Source organism: Malurus melanocephalus, unplaced genomic scaffold (genome assembly GCF_030028575.1).
Source record: "Malurus melanocephalus ecotype Western Australia unplaced genomic scaffold, MMel_1.1 scaffold_150, whole genome shotgun sequence".
NCBI classification, from domain to species: Eukaryota; Metazoa; Chordata; class Aves; order Passeriformes; family Maluridae; genus Malurus; species Malurus melanocephalus.
In genome coordinates, this window is record NW_026623382.1 from 701,456 (window position 1) to 720,055 (window position 18,600).

General features: G+C 35.8%; 1 protein-coding gene across 1 annotated transcript in view; it reads right to left on the reverse strand.

Annotated features, from left to right (window-relative positions):
- Positions 1 to 18,600, reverse strand: part of LOC130576745 (histone deacetylase 5-like) — a 114,617-nt gene that overhangs the window by 48,277 nt on the left and 47,740 nt on the right. Inside the window, exon 6 of the mRNA XM_057371627.1 lies at positions 12,739 to 12,857. Within this exon, the coding sequence (XP_057227610.1) occupies positions 12,739 to 12,857 (119 nt within the window). The remainder of the gene's footprint in view (positions 1 to 12,738; positions 12,858 to 18,600) is intronic.

Sequence of the window (18,600 nt, forward strand, 5' to 3'; positions counted from 1 at the left end):
TTTCCTTTCCTTTCCTTTCCTTTCCTTTCCTTTCCTTTCCTTTCCTTTCCTTCCCTTCCCTTCCCTTCCCTTCCCTTCCCTTTTTTTCTTTTCCCAACTTTAGTATATCTGTGATAGAGTACTAAATTTGATCAGACTGAATTTCCAATTCTTTTTGGAAAGCACTACATAAAAACTTATCTTCATGAAGTGCCACTGGGACTCCAGCACCACACAACTAATGAGAGAATTCAGTAGCTTCATGTCAATGTGATGCCTCAAGTTCAAAGGGGACAAGGACATCCTGTTTGGTGTTTTGTTTCATTTTAGCCATTAAAGCTGCACAGACACTTTTAAGAGTTTTTTAAAGTCATCTTCTTTACTCCCTATCAGTAACATGAAACATAATAAAAACAGTGTTCATTTAGATAATCTTCAAATTTGTAATGTGATTTGGAAAAAAACCTTCAGTGATTCTCAATGAATTGGAAGGAAACTCCTGGTGGATGAAAATATTTCAGAACTAAAATTCTTTTTCCTTAGAGATCCCTTGAAGATCTTCAACTTTTGTGACCTCAGTGTTTTTCCTCGAMAGGCATGCTGGGAAAATCCCAGAGGTGTCCACTGTGCATGGGAATATATGCACCCAAAAAGGGACAAAAGAAAAATAATTACATGGTTCAGCATATATGCACTGTTTTCATGTATTTTCTACAAAGCTTCCACTGGTGCAGTTAAAACCTCTAGAAAAATAATGTTTTATTCAAAGGGTCACATAAATACCACTATTATTTTTAGATAACTAATTTCTTTGATGCAATGTATGTGTTAATTAAATTACAAGTTTTGAAACATCACTTTTGAAGCATCTCATCACTTTATAAATTGATTTCCTTTACTGCTTTCTGAAGAGTTTGATGCAGGTTTAAGGAGTTCGCTTACTCAAATATTTGAGAAATGAAAAATTATTTTTATCTGTTCAAGCTGGCTTTGAAAATTTCAACAATACTGGATTCCACTTTGCCTTTTTTACTTCTGTGCTAAATATTAGACATAATTATGCAACTATTTCAAAGCTGATTAGAGAAAATTTCTTGAAATTCCTGGTAAATTTGTTAGGACACAGACCAGTCATATTCAAAAACAATTTTACTGCAAAGCTGTTCCTATAGGAACCATAAAAGATGCTTTTATAACTTTCAACTGAAAACAAATGGACCACAGAAATAAAAATAGATAAAAATAATAACAACCAGATTCGATATTTTAGAAAATACCTCTTCTCTACCAAAAAAACYCCAAACCAATTAAAGATATTYTGTTAATTTTTCCACTGTTTTGGATAAATTAAACTCTTTAACAGAGATAAATAATAAATTGGTTTMTCTTTAATTTAGAAATAAATATACTACCTGAATATTTTAAAAATAGAACAAACTTGTGAAGATTTATAAATTTTTATTGRGACATATATATCTCAAATTTTAAATTAATAATTTCTCTTGACAGCATAAAAATATTATGCAAAGTGATTTAAGCTATTCTTTCCAAACCAACTTTGTTTAATAAGAAGAAAATTATGCACAAGAACAAACACAATGTGCCTGGCTGCAATTATAAGTAAAAATATAAATTATATGGCAATACATGTCAGTGATCTTTTTTCCATACAACTAAATCACGGAATTAATATCCAATGTTAATTGATCATATTAGGAAAATAATTTTGAAAGCTAGAACAATTAATACCCAGACATTGCATTGAAGAATACATTCCACTATGAAATGAAACAGCTTTGTTTTATTTTGCTTTTAGAAAACGCTAATCTTTTTTTAAGTAAGTGAAAAACATTTAGAAAACAGCTCTCACAAACAAACTGCTTCTGAATGGATGCAACGTCAGATACCAAAAAGAGAAACTTTTTTTTTTTTTTTTTTAATGAGAGGAATTAAAGAAAAAAAGGATAAGACTATGGATCAAAGGAAATAAATATTAGATTAATTTACCACCAGAAACAGAAACCACTAAGTGAATTTTTATTAACTAACAATACTTTGTTGTTCTGGATAGTTATCTGATTTTAGTTTCTTCTTCCGAAGACGATCTTTCAAGATCGTTCCCTTGGTCCATTTCAGTGTACATGAATCATAACTGATGACGGGGAGAAAAGAATGAATCTGAAGTAAATAAGTCATTATTAAAWTCACTTCAAATGGACTTATTTTACAATAGAACTTCTGTTCCTTTTTAATTTAATTCTATAAGACTTCAGGAAGTATTTAAATAACAGCATTGTCATGTGAATATCCTATTGAAGAGTTTTTAGCATGTTTTTGTATCATATTAATTTTTAMAATGTCTGTTCCTGTGAACATCACTTATTTTAGCAAATCTTAATCAGGTTGGTGGAGTATTCTCAATCAACAGGACTGCTGAAAGTGAGCAAAAGCTTGTGGGATTTGGATCTACATTCTTACATTTCCAGATATTTTATGGCAATTGGTATAAGCAAGAACAATTTCCTTAAAGACAGCCACTATCYCCACCCCACAAAACAACAAACAAAGGTAATAAAGTGCTGGGGAAAAAGATAGGGATTTTTTTTAATGTGCCAGTGTTGGCAACTTGCATCATTTTATTGCAGACTTCATGGGATTCAGTGTTTGCATATAAAGCTATTAGAATCAGGAGATTGCAATTGAATCTGAGTGTTCTGCTGATTTAAAAAAAATGCAGGGAAAAGCTTAAAAGATGAAGGAAGGTATTCTGGGAGCTCCACAATAAAAGAAATCTGAATAGAATTTTACTAACTCTTACAATATTTTTGAGGCCTGAACCAGTGGTTTTTTTAATTTCCAGAACTGATAGTACTGATATTCTATTTGAAAAATCAATAAAGGTGCAAGCATACAATGTGGTGATATGATTTTTTAAAACTACCACCAGGAATTGATGTTTTGAGTTTAATCACATAGGTAAGCACTAWAATTTCCCTTTACCCACAAGTAATTAACATACCTTTTATAACACCTATTTCAGTAACTTATTTTGTTTGAGACAGTAATGTTTTGAACATAATATTTAAAACATAATGYTTTAAATTTTATTTTATATGCTTGCTTGGGTAAATAACCCCAATACAACAGCAACTAAGACAATTGCTGGGATCAAAGCTAAAAATACCAAGAAAATCTCCTCAGATTAGTGAAGAATTGCTGGTGCTGATACCAGTCAGACCTAAAGTGTACTTGATACTGGGAGAGTGTGAAAAAGATGAGTTTGCAGACCTAAAAAACAGATGGCCCCTTATCACCCCATGGGGCTAAACACACAAGAGCAAACTTCAGAGACGCCTTACCTTTACCTTGTCTATCCCTATCAGGGGAGACTGTTATATTAAGGGTTATTGCCTCTCTAGCCCTCCCTGTGATCAGCTTTTGAAGTCCATGGCCAAGAGGCCAGTGTGAGAATATCACCTCAGATAAGAGGTGTTTGCTCTGTGAAATATTCAGGACAGGAATCCATGGAGCCTGTGATAGTTCAGCAGGGAACCACAAACTCCAGCTAATATCTTCTAATCCCCTGTTGGTTTGAGAACTACCCACCATAAAAAAAGCATAACTGGCTGTTTATTTGTGCAGGCAAGAGATAACATCTTAAAGTTACAGTCTGCCTTAAGTAGGAGGGATGTGGAGCCCAAAGAAATGAACCATYCAAGCTCATAATCAAAATTGTGTGTGCTCCCTTCTTCTCTGCTTAATGAGATGTAAACATTTTGGCTGCTGTCTCTTTTGAAAGATATTAATCAATCTATTGGTTAGAAATCACAAAGGATAGTTGGTCTTCAAATTACATGCCTTCTTTTATAGCATTTTGAAGCTGTGAACAATATGTTAAAAATTTTCCCATGGCGCAACCAAGTAAATACTTGTGGCACATTTCTATTTATTACAGAGAATAGTTAAATTCTAAGACATAAATCATGCTCTTCTACTAAAGACTACAAATTCCCAAAGACAAGACTAATTCCCAATGCAAYGATGCTATAAAAGATCAGACACTTTGTTATGCAGAAATCCACATTTGGAGATGTCTTTCAACAATGTTCTCTCAGGACCCAGTCCTGTAAAAGGCACAGGCAAGTTGCTGAACACTGCGTCAAGCTCCATTAGTTTCAAAATGGCCCTAAGAACTTATACTTAATTTGCTGTATTTAAATAGTAATCTGGCATGATTTATACTGCCTAAGCAAAAAAATACTTTGTTCTTTCATTTCTTCTACTAAGTGACAGCTTTTTTGTTTCAATAATGAAAAAAAGATTTCATAACTTTAATTTCAAAACTGAGAAAAGGTAGGACCAATTTTACCTTTTTTACATCCCACGCCTAAGTTATTGTCATTAGCCAATGTTATTACTGTAGCATGAAAGYAAAAAACTTCAGCAGGTAGGTGAAGAGATAAGGGAAGATAACCAAAAAGGAAAAATAATTCTTAATGTAGGTTCTGAAGATTGTGGGGTTTTTTTTCATTGTAATCTATCCACTGCCCTGTCCCCAGCAACTGCCCTAAATGAAGGAACAGGGACCTGATGCATTCTGCAGATGGATTGACACTGTATATCTGAACATGCTATACAGGTGGTTTTTCACTTGTACCAATTAGTTAACTAGGCAGCAGACAGATCTTCTCTTTGTGAGGTGGGAGTGGGAGTGGAAATGGAAATCTCTCCTGGCTTTGCAGAAAGAAAGGCCAAGTAAAAGTGAAAAAGCAGGTCAAATCGATGCTTATTTATCAACATTTCTAATTTAACTCACTTTCAGCTTAGGTACAACCTTTCTGGAAGATACCCCAGTTAGCCAGACAGTATTGAAAACACTGAGCAATAATAAAATCAGTGCTAAGATTTCTGAATTCTTCAGATGAGTTTTAAATATGCATCCAGTTAGACAAGAGTGCCCCAAAGTCTGAAGACGAGGATTTCCCTAGCCTCAGAAAATGAGGTGAATTGTTCACTATCTGTTTTCTCTTGACTCGRGTCCATAGTCCAACCCATTGACATATGTTTACTTGACAGTATGTGAAATTAAGTTCCTCAATCAAATATCAGATTTTCTCTGAATTTCTCCAAGCACTAATCCCTTCTTTAAATGAAATAATAATTTAAAATAAAAATACTTCTCCACTTACATCTTCGCATTTGCCTTTTACTATGCTTTGCCCTAATTTTATACAGTGAATTCCAATCTCTCCYCAATTTCCACAGCAGCTCTCAGAAAACTACTCTTCCTCAGAGCAAAGGATTTCTGATACTTTCCATATTTCATATTTATAAATGTAAATGCATTGTACAAGTCAGTAATGTACCAGATCCTAGAGTCACTGAAAAATAAATCACCAATATCTGGACTACAAAAGCAAATTTAAGGAGTACAAATGCAGGAGTAAATAAACATAATTTGATTTAGGAGGCTGGGCAATCCAATGCCCATGTCCAAACCATAGGATATGATACAACAATTACTGCTGAGGGCTAAGAGGAAAAAGAAAACAAAGTTCTTTACTTTTTCCAATAAATCCTGTGAAAATAAACATGTCTAAGGGTTGGTCACTGACTAATTTGTCATTTATTTTGATGTCTTTTGTATTGTACCAAACTACCACCTAATTAGTATTTAAGAAATCACCCTAGAGAAAACCCCAACTTTGCATTCAGAGGTGAACAACTGGATGCAAAGTCTTGATGCTACACTTTCTTGCTGCCAGACATTGGGTATCAGTTTCCAAGAGAGAAAAGGGACAAAAAAAAATTTCTGATACCAGTGACCACACTCCCCAGTGAAAAAAATCTATCAATGATCGTTGCTTGAACCCATCCCAATGCTGTTAGGTGTGAGCCCAAAGCTCAAGATCCATCCTGCTGGATAAACATTTTATCACCTCAACTACCACAAAGATAACCACATTAGGTTAAAAAAATCAGATCTCTGAACACAGCAGAAGTCAGACAAGAAGGCAGCTGTGTTGGCAACTGTGGTAATTTAACAGTCTGCTGCTACCATAAGGTATCCTATGCAATTAAGGTATCCTATGCAATCTCATCCTTTCTCTGCTGCCCCTGGCACATTTTGGTCCTTCCATAATCTGATTCAGCTTCAGCCCAACAGAAGTCTCTCCACTTGCTCAACTAAGTTTTCTGATGGGTTGATGAGTTAATGCTACATGGTGTTTATAGGGAGATTGACAAGAAACAGAACCAGTGCAAGGTAAGTAATGGACAACTCMGAAGGGGAAGTGGTGCGCAAACACCCTTTTGTAAGGAAACGAGCTGCTTGGAGCAGCTCCTGCCAGATATGAAACTGTGGTCAGAGGTACTCAGTGCTAGACTTGGCAAGACCACAGCTTCTTGTAGTTGAGTCAAAAAGACTTTCTTACTTGTGAAGAGATTAGACRTGGCATCATAAAAGCCTGCAATGCTAGTTTTAGAAACTCGAACTGTGTTAAAACAGCTACCAAGTCAAAACTACTACTCTCTTTAGCCAGTAGTGAGTTTGCAAGGACTCATTTTTCCTGCCTTCCTTTAAAGTACACCTATCACATTCACCCCAGCASTCCCAGTCAGGATTCTTTTCCAGAGTCAAATGTCAGAGAAGATTTCAGACAATCACAAGAAAGTGAAGTCCCTACCCAAAGACACTATAATTACTCTACCCTAAACAATTCAGTCAGTCCAAGGTCCTGTTCAGCGCAGAATTATAATATTATTTGGGTATTCCTTTAGAAATTATTAACTTCCCGGAAAAAAAAAAAAAGAGCAAAACAAACAATGATCATATATAGCATTTTTAGTACTTGAAATTCTCAGAATAGTCACATAGAATGTTTTAGATACTGAAGCTGCCATATGGGAAACTTTTTCTCTGAAACATATCTGAAGTACCAGGCTTTGACCCTGAGCAGTTCTTCATTTGAATGCAGTGATATGTAGTTCTAGCATTAGCCTTTGGTCTTTTTCTAACCCACATGCTCTACACAACACACGGTGGGAAACTGAAAAGAATTCCAAGATACAGTAGGACAGTTGTGAAGGCTCAAGAAAAAAACTAGTCATTAAAGAAAAAATTTTCCATGTAGCTTCCAGTGTCTGAGTGTGCTATGACATATCTAATTGTAAGGATGCCATCTATTTATAAGTCTTATTTAAAGCTTTCCAGTGATGGTTGGTACACCATGCCAGAACATTCATTTCCGCAGTCATCTCCTTATTAAAACTATTGCCTGTGCCCAGACGCAAGGTATTTTAGTTTTTTATAGCATTTTAAGTAACATTCAGAAATCTTGTTATCAAAACTCATTACTCCCAGTGGGAATTGGAATTGAAATGTGAAGGGCAAAGCAACAGGAAACTAACAGGGCAGGCACCCAAGTTCCATCTGGTTGCTCTTATTTGTATTCTGCAAAGTAACATTGCCAGCCATGAGAAGAGATTCCTCATGAAGAGCTGTTGGCTACATGTAAGTCAGCAGCCTTTTTTATACATTAATTTCTGCTACTTATGCTGATATATAATTTGGAAATAACCTGGGCTTGTAAGAAGGAAAACTGCTAATAACTTCAGCACTTTTTTCATTGGACCCGCTTGAATGGAGTATTTTACAGCATAATGCAGCTTTTGATAAGTTAAGGGAGTTAATCTAATTTTCTCAAATAAAAACATTAAAAGTTGCAAATCAGCTTAGAAAGAATCAGTTATTTTCTAGGCACTGGATCAACTTYTCATTACAAATATTCCAACAGACAAAATATCATTTACTCTTTAAATGCCCACAGTGGTATCCTTTCTTACTGCTAATTGCTGATTTTATTTTGCACTCTGGTGTCAAATAGCATCCTTGGAATAGGAGAGTAAAACAACAGGAAAACTCCAGTAAATCATCACAGCCCTTAACCAACACTGTGCTTTAGGAAGTTAAGTACCTTGAAAAAAGTCTTCATTCTTGCTTGACACTTCTCTATTTACTTAATTCTTTTTATGGAATGGTCACAATTTAATGAGCAATTATGTAGAATATTTACTTGAACAGTAAAGTGATCTCAGTGGCTTTAGTGCAAGCATTATTCTAAGGGTTGTTCTACAAAACAAAGAGAAAGTACTTTACCTCAGGATAATGTTACATGGAGATCTTCAGCAAGCAGAGCTAAATTTAAAAGCAGTTCTCTTACAAGATCTAACAAATTGCAAATTTATGACCAGATCTGACAGCTCTTCCTCAGACTTGTTCACTAGACAAAATTCAARTTGTGTGATAATATTATCTATTTTAGCAGATGATGTAAAAATTAACTGTAAAATAAAACACAAAATGTGTCAGTTCTGTCTTCAGTAGTTCCATCTAAGGATTATCAAAATAACAGGAAAGATTGGTTCATACTGTTTGGGCATCTCCTCACTATTCTAAATATAAAGTGCCTTTAYTCCCTTTAYTTCTTCTACCATTATTTTTCTTATRTTTTATTGTCAATRCCATTTTTATTGCTCCAGCACAAAAAGTAAATTTGATATAACCCTGATTTTTTAATACATATGATACTGTGCTGATAATTTGTGTTATTGAAAAAAATAAATTTCTAATACTAAAAAGAAACTGTTGGACTAGTCAGGAACTGAGACATGTTTTCCTCTCACCTGATTATCTTTTACAGTAAARTCAAAGGACTTTTACAGTCCTTAATCTAAACAAAGGGATCCCTTTGGACTTCAGTGGTTACTTTGCACAAGAGTTGTGCATGAGAGTTCCAGATGCTGCACTCACTTCACCTTACATTTTGGGGAACCAGTCAGCCAAGCAACATGGACAGAGCCATGCCAGCACTAAAGATGGACTTGAAATTATAAAAAGTATTCCTCTGTTTCAACTAATGAAGTTAAACTTGAGTCATTACAGAATGGGTTCAGAAAGCAAAATCTGAGATAAGTTGCCTGAATGTCCCTGACAGAAAGCACCAAGTATTAGAGAAGCTCCTGAGCAAGAGTTGGCACCTTTAACTGATGCAAGACCCTGGGCCAAGAGTACTACCAGAGAAGTTTAAAATGACATTTGCCTCACTTTCTTCTCTTTACTTTTTGATGTTAAACTTGGTGCAGTTCCCAAAGCATAATGCCACAGGCAAGGAAGTGTCTGCAAGTGAAGATAATATTTTTAGCAGACAAAAAGTTTTTATTTGGAAAACCAAACTCCTTTTCTGACATAAATCCTTTTTTGGGTGGAAGACCTTCTTCAGGGCAAAGTGACTGTRAATTCAAAGTACACCTGTTCCTAATTATGCTAGGTGGCCTTTCATCAGTGTTGTCAATAAAGCCTGCCTTTCCTTACAAGATATTCCTTAAGATATTTGGAATGTAGCTAGTAYCAAAGGACTGAAAACTTCCCAGCAGCAGCAAGTTCTGCCATATGCCACCAGTCATAGCAAACCTTTAAARCCCTTTTTGTTCTTAAAAGAATATAAAATCCATCACAAAGTTTATGCACATGACTTGAGTATATATTTCAAGATGTGTATGTRTACCCAGGTATATTATATAAGCACCTTTTGAAATCATAGCACTTCATTAAGAGACAGGATTGGCACAAAGAGCCAACATAAAGAAAAATGTGCCTGTGAAATCCTCTAAGTTGGGGTTTAAACAAATGTTTTAGTTAATGTTCATTCTAAATTCTACAATGCATCGAATAAATCTGTTTTGCAGACTGGTAAAACTGTTAAATATTGCTTAGTTTAGGGAAAACTAAYCGAGAGATGAGGACAAATTGCAAAGGCAGTTTGAAAAAATTGGGAAAGTGATTTGAAAAGTGCAATAAGACACAAAAGACTCAGACTTCCTTTCTAACCTTTTTTAAATATTTCCCCATTTTTTCCCAATGGAAAAAAAGTTCATTAGTGATCTTATTATGTAATACAACTAGAGATAAATTAGAAAGTGAGATATCTGCAAGCTTTGCAATAATCACTGATCTCAGTTGGCCAGATTCCACCCTACAGCCTTCCAGAGGAGTTGAGGGTCAACTCACTGTGAGAAATCCTGACATGCACAGCAGACTCAAGGATCTAAAATCAGCTGAAAAAATATATATGATTATTTTGTTGCTGACATGTGTGTTTACTAATCAGAAAAGGAAATTACTCAGTAAATAAGATTGCATGAAAATATAGAAAAGAAGAATTCTGGATTGAGGTAGGTTATCATTTACATTTCTCAAATCTGCAGATCTAGTAGACCTTTTTCTTCTGAGTGTAATTGCCTGCTATATGGTTATTCCAAGGCTGTCATTAGTCCAAACTGCCATCTTCATCCAATGGCTTTTACTTTATAACTTAGGAAGGTTGAATGGTTAATACATTTTAATTTTTTATATTTGATTGCACACTGAGGGAAAGACATAAATAATTCATTATCAAGTATCTAGTTGCTTCCAAACCTTCTTTAACAGTAAGGTTAGTAGCTAAGGATCTATCTTTTCTACTTTTGGGTCAATTTCCCTCTGTTTTGTAAAGCTTGTATGAAGTCATAGAAATAAAAAAAATCAATGCATTAAGTGTACACAAAAAGCTAAAGATTTATAAAGAAAGAATATGAACAGGTTAAACTTGTTGACGGCATAATTTCTAATTGTTACAAACCAATTATATTAAAACTTTGCACAAATATCTATTTCAGTCTTTAATATGAAAGTTTCTCTGGACCTTTTTTTTATTTGGCTGCTCATTTTCTGACATACCACATATAGTATGTTATGTTCTAAAATAATATGGTGGAATGCGGAGAATTTTGTTTTGGGGAAATAATAAATTCCTTTGGCTCTGTAAAAAAGGCTTTATTCATCCCTCMGGTGTACGATCATTATCGGGGTCTATCTTGGCTTTTCTCTTAATTTAAACAAGAGCCATCTACTGTAAATCACCATTTTGCTTACAGACACATGTGCAGCAGTAGATGTGCAACATCCTATATTAAGAAATGTATTAAAATTTCTTTAAAAAAGTTATGAACAGTTAGATAACTCATAAATGAAAACTAACATTAATTCCAAGGTCAGACAGTTTTTCTTTGCTGCAATTTCTAGTTAGGTTGTTGACATTGCTATGACARAATATTACATATGCCAAAGCATCCCCCTTAAGGGACATGTAGAATACCTTCTCAACAGCTAAATACAGATCGTTATACAATGGTTCTCAATAAAATATCTAATTTAGTAGCAATTGAAAGTTCACTTCCTCCCACACAAGCTGATAGAATGGTGCTATTGACCAGAAACCACACATGGAAAAAAAACAGTGAGTATATCTTTCGCCTCTTCCTGCAAAATGTTTTACTAGAAATCATAATACACAGGGAAATGATACTCAAACATRCACACAGTCTGCTATGTTTCTTTCCTCTCCAGTGTAGCCACTGCATTAAGCTGAAAAGCTGTGCTAAAACTCAGTATATCTTACTTGCAGCCAGAGGGATATTCCATTTCCAGCCCAYTGGTGCATTAGCACCTGTGTGAGTGTCTTTGGGCAGATCCTTGCACTGCTCCCTGCATTCTCCCTTTCCACAGCTCACCACTATGGCAGTCACTCTGTTTCTCCATCACTGTCACTGCTATTCAGGGTCCAGCATGCAGGCAAAGTTAAAATTAAAAATATGCATGTCTGCCCTGAACCTCCTGAGGCAAACAACTTTGGTCTATTGATCTGTGACAAAAGGCAGAGGTCAGGACAAAATTTTCTGAGCTGGAGTCCATATGTGCAGTGTTTTAAACGTCATTAGGTCTCATTGACTCCTCCAGACTTTTACCAAAGCATTTGCCATCAGCAGCAGAGATCAATATTTAATAACTATGGAAGTTATATTATGTACTGAATATGCTGAAAAAAAAGCAGATATACTGAAGAAAATTATTCACAGCATTGCATTAGGAAACAATTTGGTCTTGTCCCATGGAAAGCAATTGATATATAGCAATGTTACAATGCACATTACTGCAGAGTCCTACTTCATCACCCAGCCTTGCTTAACATCCCAGGCAMAGAAAAAGTTTGGACACAATATCATGTAAGAGCTGGTGTTTTTGGAGAGCTACATATGAGATATGWCAGGCAGACCTGTCTTTCAGAAAGTATTAAATCTCTGCACAAACTTTGAAAAACTGAATAAGCACACACTTTGAAAAACTGAAATGGACATCCAAATATTGAGACCCAACAGAATAGTCTTTTAGAAAAAWTTGGCCTTCATAAACACTGATGTAATTCAGGATTAATGCCATGGAGCTGAAAAGATTACAATAACAAAAGAGCAATATGAGGTTGGATTTMGGCTTCCAAAGTCTAAAATCTCCAATATATATTTAAAGAGAAGTAACTTACTCCAGCATTTGGARAATGGGGCCTATTGAAAAGCATGAAACCTCTAAAATGCTATTTGAATGCCAGAAAAGTAATACTTTAAAAAGCCAAGACAAAAATGCCAAGAGGAACAGAAAGGCGTGAGCCAGAAATGCTAACATGCTCATTTCCACCCTGTCCGTGTGTTGGGAAAGTGCTGCAGCTCTCCAGGCATCTCTGGCKATTAACTGCAGGACAGTCCCTGCCCTCGGTGGCACAGCTGTCATCTCACAAAACAGAAACATCAGTGTGAACTGGACTTATTATAAGGTTTATAACTAGAAAAAACACCAACTCAGAAACACGTGCCAATGGTGATACTTACATTTAGCTGTGACTTTGTACCCRCCCAGCGGAGGGTCATGGCCTTCCACAGCATCGAATCCTGCTGACACCAGGACAATTTCAGGATCAAACTCGTTGGCAGCTGGCATAATCACAGTCCTGTAGAATGAAAAAAAAAAACCAATGTGATAAAATTAAAAGAACTTCCATCTTCATGATATAAATTGTCACTCTTAGAAAAAAACACAAGATATTTTAATTTAACTAATCTCCATGGTAGCTGTTCAAGTCCAAGGCTTTAATCAATTTCTTTCTATAATCACTCTTTTTTCTTTTCTATGACAGAGAAAAAAAAGGCAGGTACATGTGAAAGCCTCTAATATTACTTACACATCTGTGTCTGTTTTATCCTGCTGCCTATAAAAAGCTGCCTCTTCCAGGGAAGTGACTAATGGTTTACAGAGAGCTCTCAAAGCCTGACTGGAAACCCGGACTGCTCCAGTTAGTGCGAACTTGGTGTAAATTTGAACTATAAATTTCTTTTGGGAAAATGTTTGCTTTCCAAACTTTTTTTTTTTTTACTTCTTAACATTTTTAAATGTTTGTCGAGGTGGGGGGTGACTCTAGCAAAGGAAAAACATGAAATTCCCTTAATCAAATCCAGACTATGTTGTCAAGCCTTTCCAAGGTCAAGCATAACAGGAATGTGACAACCACAAACTAGTGACAGCAACCCCTGCTGGTGTCAGGAAGATAATTCAGCCCTTTACAGTCACAAAGATTCCACTTTTTTAACCCCTTCCTTGACAAACTTGCATGCAGATATTTTAACACTTTGATTTTGCTCTTCTCCAATCTCAAAGCAGGACTGATCTATAGAAGGAGAAGACAAGGCCCTGTAAAATGCACTTTCAKATGTGTTCTTTCAAGCTGACTCCAAAGGGAAGGCGTAAGGAAGGCTTTTGCACAAACACTGAGCCTGTAATGGCTGTGCTAAATCGGGGACATCGCTGACATTAAAAGGCAGATACACATATAAATGTTCTATCACAAATAAATCAAGAAAATCCCTACTGGTCTAAACTGGTCAGAATGTGAGGATTAGTTTTGTGCATGAGTTTTGTTTGTTTTAGTTCAATGTTTATTAATTTATTTTATAAACAACTTAGTCCAAAGAAATCATATTTTTGTTGAAAGGCTTTGGTTTACTGTGGGGAAAAAAAAAGACACAATAATATTTTAACAATTCTGTAGGTTTTTCTTTAGTTTTGTTTTTGCCCCATGCCTTAGAAACTTTATTTTGTTTTATTTTCCTCAAAGATAATTTTAACATTAGGAAAATGTTCCTATTACTTGTAATCAGAAAAAAAAAAGATAATTCAGACTAAGCAAAAAGTCTTTGTCAGGGCATACAGCATTTAAATTAATACAGTTTTACATTAAAGGAAAAGGATAGAGCCACTTAAATTTTTTTTGCRATTTTGCTGAAATTGCACCACAAATATCTGCAGGCAGTGATACAGGTTGTGAAATACTCCTTTTTTAACATGTCGTTAGTAGGCCTCTGCTGAAAAATGGATTCCAGAATTGAGCATTGCACTTCAAGAAGGACCTAGACCAACTGAAGAGATCAAAAGCAAAAGAAAAAACTTCTAAAAAWCATAACTTAAGTGGATAAAGAATATAACATAATTATTTGATTTGAATAACATGGGAGCAAACATAGTTAGAGTACACAAATGCATAAGTCATTGCAAGAGGAAAGAAATAACCTGYTCTGTATCCTGTGGACAATTCATGAGGCAGCTGCAGCAGGAAACCTGTAGCTCAGACATTGGAATAAGCTTTTAAATAGTAAGAATAAATAGAAATATAAATAAAATGTTAAAAAAAAATTGGAGACCCGCCATCTCTTCGAGTTTTCTTATAGTTGATAAAACAAATATCCACCAAGCTTGCTACAGTTTCGAGCTGACATGGCCTGGAGGCCAATTACTTCCCCTCTAGGATTTTTTCTCATTGTTCCATGATGTATAACTCCATAACACACAAAGTACACTTATGAATACTTACATTAGACACCACAGTGACTGAAAAAACATTTTTGCAGGCTATTCTCCACAAAGTTAGGGAACAACATCAGGAATAAAGATTTCCTACGCAACCACGTCTTATCATGTACATACCTTCTGATATTCTAATTAAAAATTCATTGTCTGAAGCAACACATACTTCCCAAACTTCCCCACGTCTGCAACACATGTGGAATGGATCCTGATTACTGATGAGGACTGTGGTTGATACACAATCTTCATCTGTCCCCATTACACCAAGCATCTTATACACTGAAAGAAGGAGGGATCCTATGGAGAACCCACCCTATCTGCAGCTGCTTGAGCTTTTGCCCTCCTCCTCTCCATTCAAATTTCCTCAAATTCAAGTCAGGCTCYGCTTTTTATTTCTTCATGTTAAACAAAGTGGCAGCACCACAGAGTACTGYACAGACTRAGCTCAGGAATCAGAGGATGGAGTSTGTTCAGCACAGAGAGAAGCTCTGGAAACTCAAGTTGCTGAGCAGTAACAAGCCTTACCAGTCTAACACACAAGACATTTTTGAGTCTTATAATTTGGAACATTGGGAAAATCTACCACACTTCTACCACATTTCAAGACCTTGCTTTAAAGCATAAAGATGTCAGCACATTTTTTAATAACTTGGGCAAAACAATGCATTTGACCCTTAATCTCATTCACAGAAGCAGCAAAAATTGTTTAGACACAGTTTATTCAAAATTTTTGTCTAATAAATATGTCTGACATTAAAACTGCCAGTCATACTGAGTAGCAATAAGAAAATTATTAAATACTGGAAGCAAGATCTTTTGACACAAAGAACTGAGAATAGCTATTAACACCATCTTTAATAGTGCTGAACAGGAAATAGTAGCACATTCATAAATCTGTACAGAAATGATATATAGGAATCTCAGCTAAAGAAAGGAGTAGGCTATAAGGCTAGTAACTGGAAGTGACATTTGGAATTCACTGTTCTGTTCTTGCTCTCAGTATTACCTGAATACAATTACCAAAATAACAGCTAAGAGGGTTTTTCTGAAAGAAAGAATATTTTATTTTTAAAATGTCTGTTACATTTCACCATAAGAATAGCATCCTACTTTTATTATTGTCTCACAAACTAAGACAGAACATGGCTGCTGCTACTCCATATACAGAGTTACAGAAGAGATAACCTGTATGCCCTGTGTTGTCAACTTCTTTTTCATCCTCCATAATGTTGAAGGAACTGGAATTTCAGAGCTCATCCATCTTACACAGTTCTTGGTTTAATATTGAACAGTAACCCTAAGGACTTTTCTTTTTGAAATATATCAAGGAAAACAAACAAACAAACAAAAATCTGTTTAGTAGAATAACAAATTTGACTCTACTCTTAAACATCTCAGGGTGACTGTGGTCCTTGTTAGAGCAGTCAAGAATATTATTTGATCTTTCAAAAAGATGACAGGCACAGGTGTCTGGATTGCAGAGACCATATAGACCTTTGATTCCTAAATCTCTAATCCAGCCTTCTACATTAATCTACAAGCATTTAGGTGGTTACTCTTTTGAATAAATGCTATGAGATCTCTGCTCAGAAAAGAGCAGCTTACTGTCTGGAAAACAGCATAGCATTTTGGTTTGGAGTTTACGTAGGTAGGACATCTTTAAAGTTTATCTCTAAAGTCTTGGAAGTAACACAAAACACATATGAAAACTTCACAAAAATGTCAGATACTTCCCTATGCTATGAAGTTCTATAAGGAATGATATACAAAGATTTTAAAAAGAATTTTAATTTCATCAGGACATAAATAAAATCTTCTGTCATTTGTCACCTCTCAGGCTTCAGCACCTTCATATGAATATCTYTCTTTTGGAAAATCATAGTCATAGAAGGATAGAATAGTTTGKGTTGGAAGGGACCTTTAAAGATCATCTAGTCAATCCCTCCTGCCATGGGCAGGACAACAAATGTTTTGAGGTTGGTAGCTGTAAAGAGAGCCTGCCTACCTCAGGGTGGTTGGATACGAAGTGACAGTTCCTGATCCTCCACTACCTCTTGTGAGCAGAGAATCATCAGACCCTGTATCTTGTACCTTTTCTATCTCTTCTACACTCTGAAGGGCACAGCAAAGTGCAAAAAGGAGAAAACATTTGCTGACCACCTCCTCAGGAGCCCACACAACCATGGCACTTCCCTTCTCAATTACCTAAGGACAGAACCCTCTAAATCTGACCATAACAGAATATATGGTGGGTTTTTTTTAAAAAAAGCAGGCGAATAGCATTGGTCATACACTAATACATATTCATGTTAACCTTCCCAGATTCCTCAGACCAGCCCTGTGATCAGAAGTCAGGCTGCATCTGGCAGGATTTGTTACGGTGCGAAGGGTCACAACTCTGCTCACCAGAAATCCTTGCAAGGGTGCACTAACAGCCTGCATTCAGAYCCTGCTAGAACACTGATTATCTCAYRCACAGCWGGAGTAAGAAATACGMTTTGGCTTCTGGCCATGGGTCACCAGACAGGTACAGACTGGGGACTGGCAGGCCATCACTTCTTTTTGAGGCCAGTCAGGCTCCAGAGCTTATCAGTAAACTGAAGTTAACGCTAGGATCCTTCTCTGACAAAACAAGCAGCTTTTGTCAGAAAATAAATGGATTTTATTCTTCCACTATGACTCACACTCTCCTCTACTTTCTTCTCCAAAGAAAATAAAACACATAAAAGTGATATTTATTTTCTGTGATCTTGAATCATATAGAAGCATAAATATTTGGTATATACTATATTCACCTAATGATGACAATAGAGTTACAGGGGCATCTTGCCTGGCTGACTGTTTCTTTCTTTTCTCATTAATTTTCATTAATAAACATGTCTAAATCTGAAAGCTTTAGCAGCTGCATTGCAGAAGTTATTTATCCATGATAAACCTTGCAGTTGCAGTGAAACTGTGTCCTCCAGATCAAGGTATTGCAGATTCTTCTTTCACTCTGATGTTACTGGGAACAGAGCGTGTATCTGGAAAGCTGAAAAGATTTCTTTTTGTCTGACTAAGGAGATTTCCCCAAAGAATTAATATGTTCCATTTGGGTATGCTGCTGTCTGCAGAGAAGCCAAGGGATGGCTTCCAGTTGGGTGTAGTTCTAGAGAAAACATCAGGCATGTGATCCTCCCCTCCCCACCAATCTGAACATCAGATGCAAGACATTAAAGTGATTTTACCAAGGGACTCTGTTTCTTTTATTCTTCCATTCTATTTTTGTACATTCAAAGCACATGGTTAGGATGCTCCCAAGCATTTGTTCTCCCAGAAGAGATTGCAGAGAAGTACCCAATGCAGAAATTACTCTCCAAGCACCACCACACGAAGCTGGAAATCTCCAAAGAAAGCTAAATTTATGCAAATAGCTACAATTATTTTGCTTTGTTGTGTTGGTAATTTAAAAAGGAAACGAGCAGGAATACCAGCCCAGKACAATAATTTATGTAACTGAGAAAAATAATCCATGCTGTTCTAAAACTACAGATTGGAATTGCTTAGTAACATAAATTATTTGCTCTTTCCCTAAAATCCTCCAGTGTTTTCATCCAGTGATCTCAAAGTACATTGAGAACACTGAAAAATGGAAAGGCCCATACCTTCAGCTGGTATAAATCAGTATAGCTGTTTCTGACTGCATAGTCCTCTAAAGCAGGCATTTCTTTACCCACTTCACAGATGAATCAGCTAAAACTGAAAGCTGGTAAATGACTTGAATAAATTACCGAGTTGTCTCTTGATAAACCTTGAGAGCAAATGCAGAAGATTTCAAAGTCCATAACTTCAAGAAT